This window comes from Typopeltis vanoorti, chromosome 23 (assembly GCF_054136105.1).
Source record: "Typopeltis vanoorti isolate ZY-2024b chromosome 23, IOZ_Tvanoo_1.0, whole genome shotgun sequence".
Taxonomy (NCBI): domain Eukaryota; kingdom Metazoa; phylum Arthropoda; class Arachnida; order Uropygi; family Thelyphonidae; genus Typopeltis; species Typopeltis vanoorti.
In genome coordinates, this window is record NC_143571.1 from 12,346,733 (window position 1) to 12,359,862 (window position 13,130).

Genomic DNA, 13,130 nt, shown 5'->3' on the forward strand with positions numbered 1-13,130 from the left:
CTTATACCACCATACTTCAGCATTTCTGGTCGAATATCATCTACTCCTGCTGCCTTTCCACATTTCAAGCCTTTGATGGCTTTTTCTACTTCAAGTATGGATATGTATTCCTGACTGCATGCCTGGTCAGTGTTTTTTATCACTGTGCTGTCATCACTGCTTGTTTCATTTAGCAGTTTTTCAAAGTAATTACTCCATACTTCAAGGATATCTTTTTCTCCTGTTTTCATTTCACCTTTATCATCTCTAATTCCTTTTACAGCAGTCTTTCCTCCATTCCTAAGCTTCTTCAACAACCTCCAGAATATTTTGCCACCTTCTTGATATTTATTTTCTATATTCTTGCCAAAGTCCTCCCATGACTTTTGTTTAGCTAGTTTTACATGCTGTTTAGCTTTCTTACATTTGTCTCTGTATTCTGTAAGAGTAAAAGCTGACTTATTTGCCAGGAACTTTTGATATGCTTTCTTCTTTTCCTTCACTGCATCTTTAACTTCCTGTGTCCACCAGGGAGTTCTGATTTTTTTATCCTTGCACACAACCTCACCACATGCCTCTCTGGCAGAATCAATCAATGTTTCCTTCAGAGTTTGCCACTGAATCTCCAAGGTTTGATTCCTGTTCTCAAACTCTTTCATTTTCTTTTCAATAATATTTCTGTATTTTAGTCTACAGTTCACATCTGAGAGCTGCTCAACTTTTATTCGCTTTAAAACTTTCTTACATGTTATTCTTTTCAATATTAAATTCAATTTTATCCTGCTCAAGACTAAATAGTTTAAATTACATTAGTACAAATCCTCTGTACACTCTGGTGTCCTGCACCAGGGAGAAAACATCACTATCAACAATAACATAGTCAATGAGACTTTTCTTATTCCTAGCCTCTTCTCTCCATGTGAATTTGTGCACATTTTTATGTTGGAACATGGTGTTAGTAATAACCAGTCCATGTCCTGAGCAGAAATCCAACAGATATTTGCCATTATTATTAGCTTTGCTCTTTTCTCCAAATTTTCCCAAAATATTTTTGTATGTCTCACAATCATTTCCTATTTCTACTATTTAGATCCCCATCAATGACCAACTTTTCCTTTTTCATTGTGTCAGTTGCTTTTTCTAAAGCTTCAAAAAATTCCTCCACTTCTAACTTAGTAGAACCTTCTGTGGGACCATAGGCACAAATAAGTCTCATTGTCCAGTTCCCCATTCTTATATTTGCCCACATTACTCTACTTGAGACTGACTGCCATTCAAGAAGATTAGCCTCGTATTTTGTGTTGAATACTATGGCTACTCCTCCTTTTCCTTGATTGTCATTGCCTGAATATAACATTTTGTATTTATTGCTCAGAAAGATCTCACCAGTTTTGGTCTTTTTTGTTTCAGTCACCCCTATTATGTCGATCTGGTACTTATCTAATTCCTCAGCTAGCTCCATTTCTTTGCCATTCAGGCTTCTTATGTTGATAGTACCGATCTTTAACTCTGGTGATGTTGAGTTGGGGTTTGTTTTCAGATTTGTTCCAGTAGCTGACTTTTCACTGTTCGCCCTGGTTCCCTGGCGAAAACAACGGGGGCCTTGTTTATCCGGGCGACGCCCCAGCCGGCATGAAATTTTGTCATGTTGTACCATCATTTTTTATTTTGGTTTAACCAATAAGAATACAATTTGGTCGGCTAAATCCCAAATTGCCAGCCCATCCTCGTTCGTTCAGTATCAAAGTAGATACCCAACAGGGTGCACCACGAGAAGGTGAGGATTGGACATTAGGTCAGAAGCCCTGGTCGGTTCTCCGCATTCCTTTAAAGGCTATGTGGAGGTCTCCTCTCAGTTATACAGCTTTGACCCTTAAGCACCCCGAAAGATGTTTTCATGTAGTCTTAATTGTGGTTTGTTGGTTTTTAAAGAATAAGTGATTGTTTTTGTTATAAAATAACAGTTAAGATTCTCATTAATTTAACATGCAAGTTGTTATTAACTCATTTTAAAGCCAGATTAGTTTAATTTTGAAGAAAAATATGTCTTGCCTTATATATATATATATATATATTTTCTTCTTTTTTTAAATGAAGTTATTTTTTAATTTTTTCTAGATTGGTAGCCGGAGTAGTGTTTATTCTCCAGAAAGCAGAGTGAGAAAAACTGGATCATATATATATGAGGAATTCATGCCTACAGATGGGACAGATGTCAAAGTAATGTTAAGCTTAAGTCTGCAATAGATTAATAAAATACTGCATATTTAGTGTATAAAATTCTTGTATACGCTGGTTTAACATGATAATTAAATACTTAAATAATTGACAGCATACACAAGAAATATAAATTAAATCAACTTTAATATATACTTTCCAATATTTCGGCAATGTCACATTGCCATCTTCATGGGAACTTAAGATAAAGACACATGCACGCAAGTACTACGTAACAGCAAATGAGAAACGAAGCGTGGAATCTACCGTTTTCCTAAAATCCTGATGGTGCCCCCTGGCGGGCTATATTAGGTGTTCTTAGCCTTTGTGCTGAAGTTCTTCTGATGTATGTTTCCCAAATTTGGGGCAGTCTCATGCATCCAAATTTGTTGAGGTTTGGCATGTTCCTAAGGGCTGAAGCTTATTCCATGAATAGTCTTTCATATTTGAACTTGCTGCGGTGTATTACTGTGGCTTTCTTCCACCTTATTTTTTGTAGCGAGTATCCAGGAGATGGTCTGCAAGACCAAAGTGGCTGTACTGGTGAAATCGGGTGTAGTCCTTGTGTTCTCAGATTGTGATATTTGCTGTCCTGCCTGTTTGGCCAAAGTAGGACAATTTACAGCTGCAAGGGATTTGGTGTACACCAGGTAGGTCTAGGAGAAGTGGTTGGTCTTTAGTGGAGCAGATAAGGGATGCCAATTTTCTGTGGTCTGTAAAAAAAGGTCAAGTCATGTTTTTTTAGGATTTTGTTGATTTTTTTCTGAGGTGCCTCAGATGTAGGGAATGGTGATGGATTTAGAGTAATCTTTTTTGTGAAGGGGGGGAGGTGGGTTGTGGATAACCGGTTTTAGTATTTTTTGGATTTTTTTTTTATGGGGGGGGGGTAGCCATTGGCTGAGAAAATGTTGAGAATGTGATTTAGTTCAGTGGTTAGGGCTTGGTCATTTGAACAGATTAGTTTAGCCCTGTTGAATAGTGTCTTAATAATACCGTATTGTTTTGAGGGGGATTGGTGGGTTATTGGTGTATGGGTGGGTTTTCTATAAACTGAAGAAAACTAAGATTCCATCAGGTTGGCAGGTGACTAGTGTGTCTAGTAAGGGGAGGCTATTGTTTTCCTCTTTTTCCAGGGTGAACTTGATTCTAGGGTGTTGGTTGTTTAAGTGTGTTAAGAAGGAGAGGAGTGTATTCGGGCCATGTGGCCAAATAGTGAACACATCATCAACTAATGAAGCCATATGGTTGGTTTTTGTGGGGCAGAATTTAAGGCTTTCTCTTCAAAAGTCTCCATAAAGAAGTTGTCCGAGGGTGGGGAAAGTGGTGAACATGGCTGTCCCATCTATCTGTTTGTAGAATTTTTCCTGCCAAACAAAATAGCCTGAGTTCATTGTGAACTGAAATAGGACTGAGATATCGGGAGGAAATTGTCCTACTTTGGCCAGACAGGCAGGACAGCAAATTTCAGAATCTCAGAACACAAGGACTACATCCGATTTCCCCATACAGCCACTTCGGGCTTGCAGACCATGCTCTGGATACTTGCCACAGAATAAGGTGGAAGAAAGCCATAGTAATACACCGCAACAAGTTCAAATATGAAAGACTATTCATGGACTCAGCCTCAGTCCTTAGGAACATGCCAAACTTCAACAAATTTGGATGCATGAGACTGCCCCAAATTTGGGAAACATACATCAGAAGAACTTCAGCCCAAAGGGCAAGAACACCTAATATAGCCCGCCAGGGGGCACCATCAGGACTTTAGGGACACAGTAGCTTCCTCACTTCGTTTCTCATTTACTGTTATGTAGTACTTGCATGCACGTGTCTTTATCTTAAGTTCCCATGAAGATGGCAACATGACGTTGCTGAAATATTGGAAAGTATATATTAAAGTTGATTTAATTTATATTTCTAGTGTACGCTGTCAATTCCTTAAGTATTTAATTATTATTAGTGTATAAAAGGATTTTGTTCAGAAAAATTTAAGTGTGTTTATTTTCAAATTTATGTTATCTATGCATAGGATTGAAAAATACCAGTTTATTGCTTGTAATAGTTTTACCTTGGATTTGAGAGTTTTATTATTATTATTATTATTACATAACACCTCCAGGGAGTCGAAAGACTCATCGAGGGAGGGCACTTACTCTACAACTCTCTGTCTCCACCACTCCACTAGCCGCAACTATTTTCATCTACACTAACGCCATCTACTGCTGACCACTAGCACTATTTTCACAGACAATCACAAACATCCATGCCCACAGTAGGATTTGAACCTGCAGCCTTTTGGGTGGATAGTGGATACGCTATCCACTCGGCCAATCAGGCTGGTAATGACCTCCAAGGCAAATCCTCCACTTTTGGAGGATTTATGTATATAGTGTGTGTAATTTAGTTGAGGAGTGCTGTGCATGGTACAGGAGAAATTTTATTCTTGTTTTCATGTAAATCAGATTCAAAAATTGTTAATCTTGATATACTCAGTGTTTGTTTGTTTTTTCTCCTGGCCATGAAACTAGTTTTTCAGGAGTGAAAACTCTATCACTAGTTTATGAGATTGACTAACTCATCTTCATTTTAAATGCCCTTATAACAATTCTTGATATTCTACATAGAAGTTTAACACTGATGTTTTCAGTCTTTATTGAGCTATGAAGATCTTGAGTATGCACGTATTTACGAATTGTACTTTGTATTTGCATTTCACAAAATTTTGAGATGTAATTGGTGAGGGGTTGTTACCAGATTAATGTGGAATAGTAGAGGGAGGCAAGGGTAGAACTAGAGGCTATCCCTGGAATGCATTACCTGAAAGTGTGGAAAATCCACACTTAAACCCAATGACAGTGTCCACACTGTGATTGAGTTTAAGCTACAGTTCGATGATCCTTTTGCATGAGAGAGTATAGACCTCCTGTGATGAGTGCTTTCATTCCATATAGGTTGCAGGTTAATAATAATAACGACAGAACATGTTTAAAATGATATATGAAAAGGAAAGTGCCAATATTTGAGATTATGTAAGTAGAACTAATTTTAATGGCAATTTAAATAAAATGAAAGATAAAAGATTAGTATAATAGCTTTAAATAATAGTATTATTTAAAGCAAAAATGTTAGAGAAAAGATTTGCAGAAAGATAAAAACAAATTAATGCAAGTTGGACTTCTTTTGAAGGGCTGAATATAATATCTGAGCAAAGTAATGTACTTAATTTTAGGGATGCACCAAAGTGGGATTTAGCCGAAGCACTGAATGCCAGACATTCAGTTCGAAATTTGGCCAAAGCATACTGAATTAAATTTTATAAACAATTTTTTTAAAAAAAAAAAAAAGATACTCAGTAAAAATTTATATATACATATATATATATATTTTGTTCAAAGCTTCATTTGTAAAATTTAATTCACAATGTTTAAAATTTAATTAATTAAGAATTATGCTTTGGCCAAATATTCAACATTTTGTCCTAATTGCAGAATGAAGAAACATGAAAGAACACATACTAATATATTTATAGCTGTTGTTCTGTTGTAATTAGGAATGTGTTGAAGCATAATTTAGCTGGATACTGAATATTTGGTTTTCAGTTCTGCCAGTTTTTCTGAGGCATACTGCATTAAATTTTTAAAATTCTGATTTAAATTTTACGAATATAAAATGTTTTGAACATAAAAAAAAATAAACTCAAGTATTTTTAACATTAAAATCCTGCAATCAGGTATTTTTTTAATACATTCATGCTGGGCTATGTTTTACACATAAATTAAAGATGACAATAAATATATTTGTGGTTTAATCCTTCATGCAAATGTAAGCAAACAAAGTTTGCACCTGAAGTAACTTCAAGAGTGGGCAATCGTATATAGAGGCTAATGACTTCACATCACTTGCCTTATTATCCTATAATACAAAGCACATACCCTTATGGACATGTAATCTGGGTAGTGACTAATATCGAAATTGGTCACTATCCAGACCAATTTTGACCTCTATTGAGGTCCCATCAATGGGAGCCAGACCCAGAATATGTTTCACACATGTTGTGCATCTGACATTGGCTTGTTTGATTTTGTAAATTTCCCTTCTGCTTTGGGTGAGCATACATGTTTTTATACAGAAACTATATTATTGTTTAGTTACTTTTTTGAAAACAAGCTACTCCTCTGATTTTAAATTGTTAAATACAGAATAATTATGGATTTAACAATCAAAATGAAATTGCGATGTAGGAAAAACAATTTTTTGGAAGAAGTCTACTTGGAAGAAGAATTTAACAAGAATATAGTTTTCAGCATGTGAGTTGCCTTTGGTTTGTACTACTTAAAACACATGAAGTCAAACAATTTGAAACAGATGCCAGGTTAAGGAAATCAAAATGCACTAATAAAGAGAATATTTGGGCTCATGGCCTGAGTTCACGTCTTTTAAGTATTGCAGACCAAAGGCAACTCTTATGCTGAAGCTTATGTTCTTGTAAACTCTCAGGAAAATTTTTAATCTGGTTGTGAGATCTAAATGAATTTATAATATCCTTTACATAGTTACTTTTGAGCCAGAATGAAGCTTTTGGCTTTTTATTTTAGTAATTTTAGGGTAAAGAATAATTACTTTTTACATATTGAAATTGTAATTTGAAAGCTTATTTTAATATTGGTATAGTTTTTATATTGCATTATTTCATACTGTCAGCTGTATCTCAAAATTTAACTGTATTTATTCAGATAGCTATGTACTCTTCCCACCTATGAAAGGTTGTAACCTATAGTACATTAATACTGTGAATGACCTAAGGATTTAAATTTTTTTGTTTTTATTAATTTTTTATATATTTTTATTTATTTTAATTTTTTATATATTTTTATTTATTTATTTTTTGTACATAATCCAGAAACTTTGCTTTAGATACAGACATTGAACTTTTTCAAGCCACTTCAGGCATCTGTTAAGCAGGGTTCGTGGTCTCATACAATGCAATGAACTTCATCATCTATTTAAAGACAAGCATGTTCATTGCTTGAGGAGAAGATTTGCTAATCATTTAACCAACCAGGCTGTCATATGTTTGCCTAGTGAAAAGGATTTATGACAAGTATATTGTTGGTGTCATGAGTTGTAAAAATAGTTAATTGTCGGTAGAAAAATACATTTTGAATGGTATTTCAATTGAGTAGTTCAATTCAGATTCAATTTTCTTATAACATATTTCATTTGTTAAGGTTATTGAGAAATTACTGAGTAAATATTTCTAATGCTTGTAATAGGTTTATACTGTTGGACCAGATTATGCACATGCAGAGGCCAGGAAGTCTCCTGCATTAGATGGTAAAGTCGAAAGAGATAAAGAAGGAAAGGAAGTTCGTTATCCTGTCATTTTAAGCAATGCAGAAAAGTTAATAGCAAGAAAAGTATGTCTTGCTTTCAAGGTTGGTGGAAGTTCTTGATCCAGTTTCTAATTTATGCACAGTGAAATATTCATGTAGTCCTTCCTTTTTTTTAATTTTTTATTTACTTATTTTTTTATCCTCACTTATTCTTGATATGACAACTATGAAATGATACAGGAGTTGTTATTATCAATCACATAGGCACCTCCATGTAGTCTGAAGACTCGTTTTGGAAGACCTACACTAGAGAGAGAAAATATACTGTACCTCTCCTTGAACCCATTGACAAAACACTTGCAGCTAACTCTGTCAACCCATTCCATTCATTCACCACTCTCCAAGCAAAAAATCTGGTCCTCACACCCTTGCTAACTACATTATTACTCTGTTGTTTCAAGGATACTTGCGACATAAGACTGAATGATATAATCACGTAATCACAAGAAAGATATTTATTTAACCAAATATTTCGGTCTGGAAATAGCAGACCATCATCACTGGTATTACAAGAACAGTTTAAAAAATACAAGCTAGAATACTAACAATAGATCATTAAAATTAGAACACACCATGTGATGTTATATCACTAAGTATGAAACGGAATATTTTGAAGTAGAAACATGATTGAATTTTCTATTAAAAAAAAAAAAAAATTAATTAATTAATGAGTAATCTTGATTATACTTTCCCAGATTTTTGATATAAGATATACAGTCATTACGATTCAGGTTGGGGCGATGGAGCAAGGCCTCCACGCTTTCCTTGAACAAACATTCGAACCTATAACGGGATCTATGTAAGAGGCGAGTCCTGGACCAAAGGATGCTGTGGTCAGTTTCAATCCCGTGTTGAGCCAAACCAGACTTTTCAGGTTTGTTGTGAAGAATGGATGATTGATGTTCTTGGATTCTTTTTTTCAAGAGAACGTCCAGTTTGTCCAAAATGAGAGAGATCACAGTTGCACAGAATTTGATAAACTCCAAGAAGAGATAAAGTTGAGCGTTTGTCTTTAGGAGAAGGAAAATGAGAAGACAATTTGTTAATAGGTGAATGCGTAGTTGTTAAATCATATTTCTTTAAAATTCTTGCAATAGGTTCTGAAATACCGGAGTTATAAGGAATAGGCACTCGACGTATTGAAACTTTGTTGTTTTGTGGAGGATTATAAGAATTCAGAAGACATTGAGTACTTTTTTCAGACAAGCCATTGAGTTTCATGTGTTGTTGGATAGTAGAAAGTTCTTTCTGTAGATAATCAAAAGTAGAACAATTAGTTTGGGCTCTTCTGATGAGGCATTTTATAATTCCTGTTTTTTGACATGGATGATGGGCAGATTCTTTAAGAATATAACGACCTGTGAATGTTGGTTTCCTGTGTACTGTAATTGTAAGAATATTTGAAGGTGATCGGATGAGGAGAATGTCTAAAAAAGATAACTGGTTGTTTTCTTCTAATTCCATAGTAAACTTTATGCGATGATGCAAGGAATTAATACTGTTTAAAAAGGAAGGTAAAGCGTTTTTGCTGTGAGGCCAAATAGTAACTATGTCATCTATATATCTTACCCAAAAAGATGGTTGAGGGAAAATAGAATCGAAGAGGACTTTTTCTAAATGTTCTTGTAATACCACTGATGATGGTCTGCTATTTCCAGACCAAAATATTTGGTTAGATAAATATCTTTCTTGTGATTACGTGATTATATCATTCAGTCTTATGTCGCAAGTATCCTTGAAACAACAAATTCTTATCCTTCACGGGGAAAATGCTACCAAAATAACTGGTAAATTAGGAAAACTTTCAGTTATACAAGGTAGGTTACGAGCAAAGATTAATTTCTTAAAAATGTGCCGTGACAACAAGATTATTCCCAATTTCGCTAAGATTAAAGAAACAATAAAATCTCCTGGAGCTCATAATATTTACTGGAACACTAGTTTAACTCTAATCTGTAATCAACTTAAAGCTGCTAAACGTGACCTTGCTATTCAGAGTCATGAGATTTCTGATTTGCGCACCTATATATCCACAAATTTGGATCCACATCTTTCTCACATAGTTCTAAATGTGGCTAAATGTTCCACTCAACATGCTTATAATAAACTAAGTGAACATCTTAACCGTAAATATGAAGCTCTTTCGTCTAGACAATCCCAGCCATTCATAACTCCAGATAATTGGATTGTAAATATATCCGGATGTCCTTTGACTAAAAGCGAAACCCTCATCCTGTCAAAAGGACATGATTTTTCTATTGTTCCAAATAAAATACCATATCTAGATTTCCTAGTTAACATTGAAAGGAATCTTAATCATCTAACCAGTGAGAAAGCTAATGCTCTTCGCCTAGAAGTTGCTTCATCTCTACTTAAGGCTAAACTTCCTCCTTCCAACATATCTCCTTCTGAAATGAAATCTTTACAGTCCTTGAGAAAAAATAATCACCTCATTATCACTAAAGCTGACAAGGGAAAAGCAACAGTAGTTATGGACTCAGCAAATTACAGAAGAAAACTCTCTTTTGCTTCGAGATCGCTCCACATATCAAGAAATTGATTATAATCCAACCAACAGACAACTAAAGAAATTAAATTCTCTCCTTGATGAAGTCATCAGTTTGGATAAACACACAATTGAAAGACTTAAAACTCATTTTGCAAGACCTCCTAGATTTTATGGCCTTCCAAAAATCCATAAGATTGACTATCCTCTTCGGCCAATAGTAGATTGTATTGATTCTCCTACTTACCGTATAGCCAAATATCTAGCTAAATTATTGAAATCTTACATTGGCAACTCTAATTCTTTTTTAAAAAACTGCTCAGATTTCTTTAAAAAATTAAAAAATGTCTCATTACAACCTACAGATCTTATGGTTAGTTTTGATATAGAATATTTATATACCAATGTACCTCTCAAGGAAACTTTAAAATTACTTGCTGACATCTTTCCTCAAGATATTATAAAACTATTCGATTTTGTAATACATTCTGGATATTTCGTATGTCAAAACAAATTTTATAGCCAAGTAGAAGGAATGGCCTTGGGAAGTCCTCTTTCTCCGGGCTTTAGCCAACTTTTATTTAGAACATTTAGAAAAAGTCCTCTTCGCATCTATTTTCCCTCAACCATCTTTTTGGGTAAGATATATAGATGACATAGTTACTATTTGGCCTCACAGCAAAAACGCTTTACCTTCCTTTTTAAACAGTATTAATTCCTTGCATCATCGCATAAAGTTTACTATGGAATTAGAAGAAAACAACCAGTTATCTTTTTTAGACATTCTCCTCATCCGATCACTTTCAAATATTCTTACAACTACAGTATACAGGAAACCAACATTCACAGGTCGTTATATTCTTAAAGAATCAGCCCATCATCCATGTCAAAAAACAGGAATTATAAAATGCCTCATTAGAAGAGCCCAAACTAATTGTTCTACTTTTGATTATCTACAAAAAGAACTTTCTACTATCCAACAACACATGAAACTCAATGGCTTTTCTGAAAAAAGTACTCAACGTCTTCTGAATTCTTATAATCCTCCACAAAACAACAAAGTTTCAATACGTCGAGTGCCTATTCCTTATAACTCCGGTATTTCAGAACCTATTGCAAGAATTTTAAAGAAATATGATTTAACAACTACGTATTCACCTATTAACAAATTATCTTCTCATTTTCCTTTTCCTAAAGACAAACGCTCAACTTTATCTCTTCCTGGAGTTTATCAAATTCCGTGCAACTGTGATCTCTCTCATTTTGGACAAACTGGACGTTCTCTTGAAAAAAAGAATCCAAGAACATCAATCATCCATTCTTCACAACAAACCTGAAAAGTCTGGTTTGGCTCAACACGGGATTGAAACTGACCACAGCATCCTTTGGTCCAGGACTCGCCTCTTACATAGATCCCGTTATAGGTTCGATTGTTTGTTCAAGGAAAGCGTGGAGGCCTTGCTCCATTGCCCCAACCTGAATCGTAATGACTGTATATCTATATCAAGAATCTGGGAAAGTCTAATCAAGATTACTCATTAATTAATTAATTAATTTTTTTTTTTTTTTTTTATTAATACCAAATTCACTCATGTTTTTACTTCAAAATATTCCGTTTCATACTTAGTGATATAACATCACGCAGCGTGTTCTAATTTTAACGATCTATTGTTAGTATTCTAGCTTGTATTTTTGAAACTGTTTTTGTAATACCACTGACGATGGTCTGCTATTTCCAAACCGAAATATTTGGTTAAATAAATATCTTTCTTGTGATTACGTGATTATATCATTCTACATTATTACTCAATTTCCAGGGGGGATGACCTCTTGTTTCAGTATCTCCCCCCCCCCTCTAGCTGAGTGCTGAAATCTTACTTCTTCATCAATAATAAAAACCTTTAAGTAACTTAAATGTTTCTATCATATCCTCTTGAAAAGTTGGTTGATGGGCTTTTTGCCTGTCATCCAACTTTTGCAACCCACAAACTCTCAATCTAATGCTATCTGCAGCATTCCATAGACCATTGTTCATTTCCCTCTGTATTCTCTCTACTTCCTTAACCCTAAGAAACTCAAGTAACCAGAGCTGAGCATAGTAATGCAGATGTAGTTGTATTGAGGCCTTATAAAGAGAAATGATAACTTCCTTATCTCTGCTTGTTAGTGTCTTCTTCAATAACCAAGTAATCCTATAATGTACTGTGCAATCTTAGCATTATACTATCTCAACTTCAACTCTCCATCTACTACAATTCCAAAATTCCTAGCTTCATCATTTTCCTAGAGTGCCGTTCTATCAGTGTGGTGCACAGTTTGTAATATTTTTATCTCGAAATGCATAACTTTACAATTTTCCATATTAAACTGATACCTGTTATCTTTTGCCCATACTGTTGACTAATATAAATCATCCTGCAATTTACACCCTCTGTCCAAAAAGAAACTGAACTTTTGATAGAAAATAAAACACAGGCAATTATAATTATTCAAATCATTTTATTTCAATCAATATACTCTCCCTCAGCTTCCATACAGTGTTTGTCATGGTCAATTAATTCGTTAAATGAGTTTATTATATCAGTTTTAGTGTACTGTTGAGGGTCGTGGTTACTGCTGCTTGAATGTTTTCAGTGGTTTCGTATCACTTTCCTTTCATCGGCAGATGAGGTCGGGGGAAGAGAAAGAAGTCACAGGGTGTTAAATCAGGTAAATACGGCGAGTGATCCAACACACAAACTTGATTTTTGCTTAAAAAACTGTCTCACAATGTGCGAACGATGAGATAGTGCATTATCGTGCAAAAGTGACCAGCTGCCTGCACCATGATATTCATGCCGTACGCGACGAATTCTTGCTATCAATCTCTTCAAACTTCAAGATAAAACTTGCCATTGACCATTTGGCCAGGTGGAATGAATTCTTTGTGGTTAATGCACTTGGAATCGTAGAAACAAATCAGTTACTTTTGACTTCTCCAAGCGACTTTTTTTTTTCAGATGCCCCTCTTCTGGTGGTCTCCACTCAGCACTCTG

At 34.8% G+C, this 13,130-nt stretch overlaps 1 protein-coding gene across 1 annotated transcript in view; it reads left to right on the forward strand.

The window, feature by feature from the left end:
* Positions 1-13,130, forward strand: part of l(1)G0196 (inositol hexakisphosphate and diphosphoinositol-pentakisphosphate kinase) — a 313,327-nt gene that overhangs the window by 249,296 nt on the left and 50,901 nt on the right. Inside the window, exons 7-8 of the mRNA XM_090413234.1 lie at positions 2,098-2,199; positions 7,470-7,631. Of these exons, the coding sequence (XP_090269360.1) occupies positions 2,098-2,199; positions 7,470-7,631 (264 nt within the window). The remainder of the gene's footprint in view (positions 1-2,097; positions 2,200-7,469; positions 7,632-13,130) is intronic.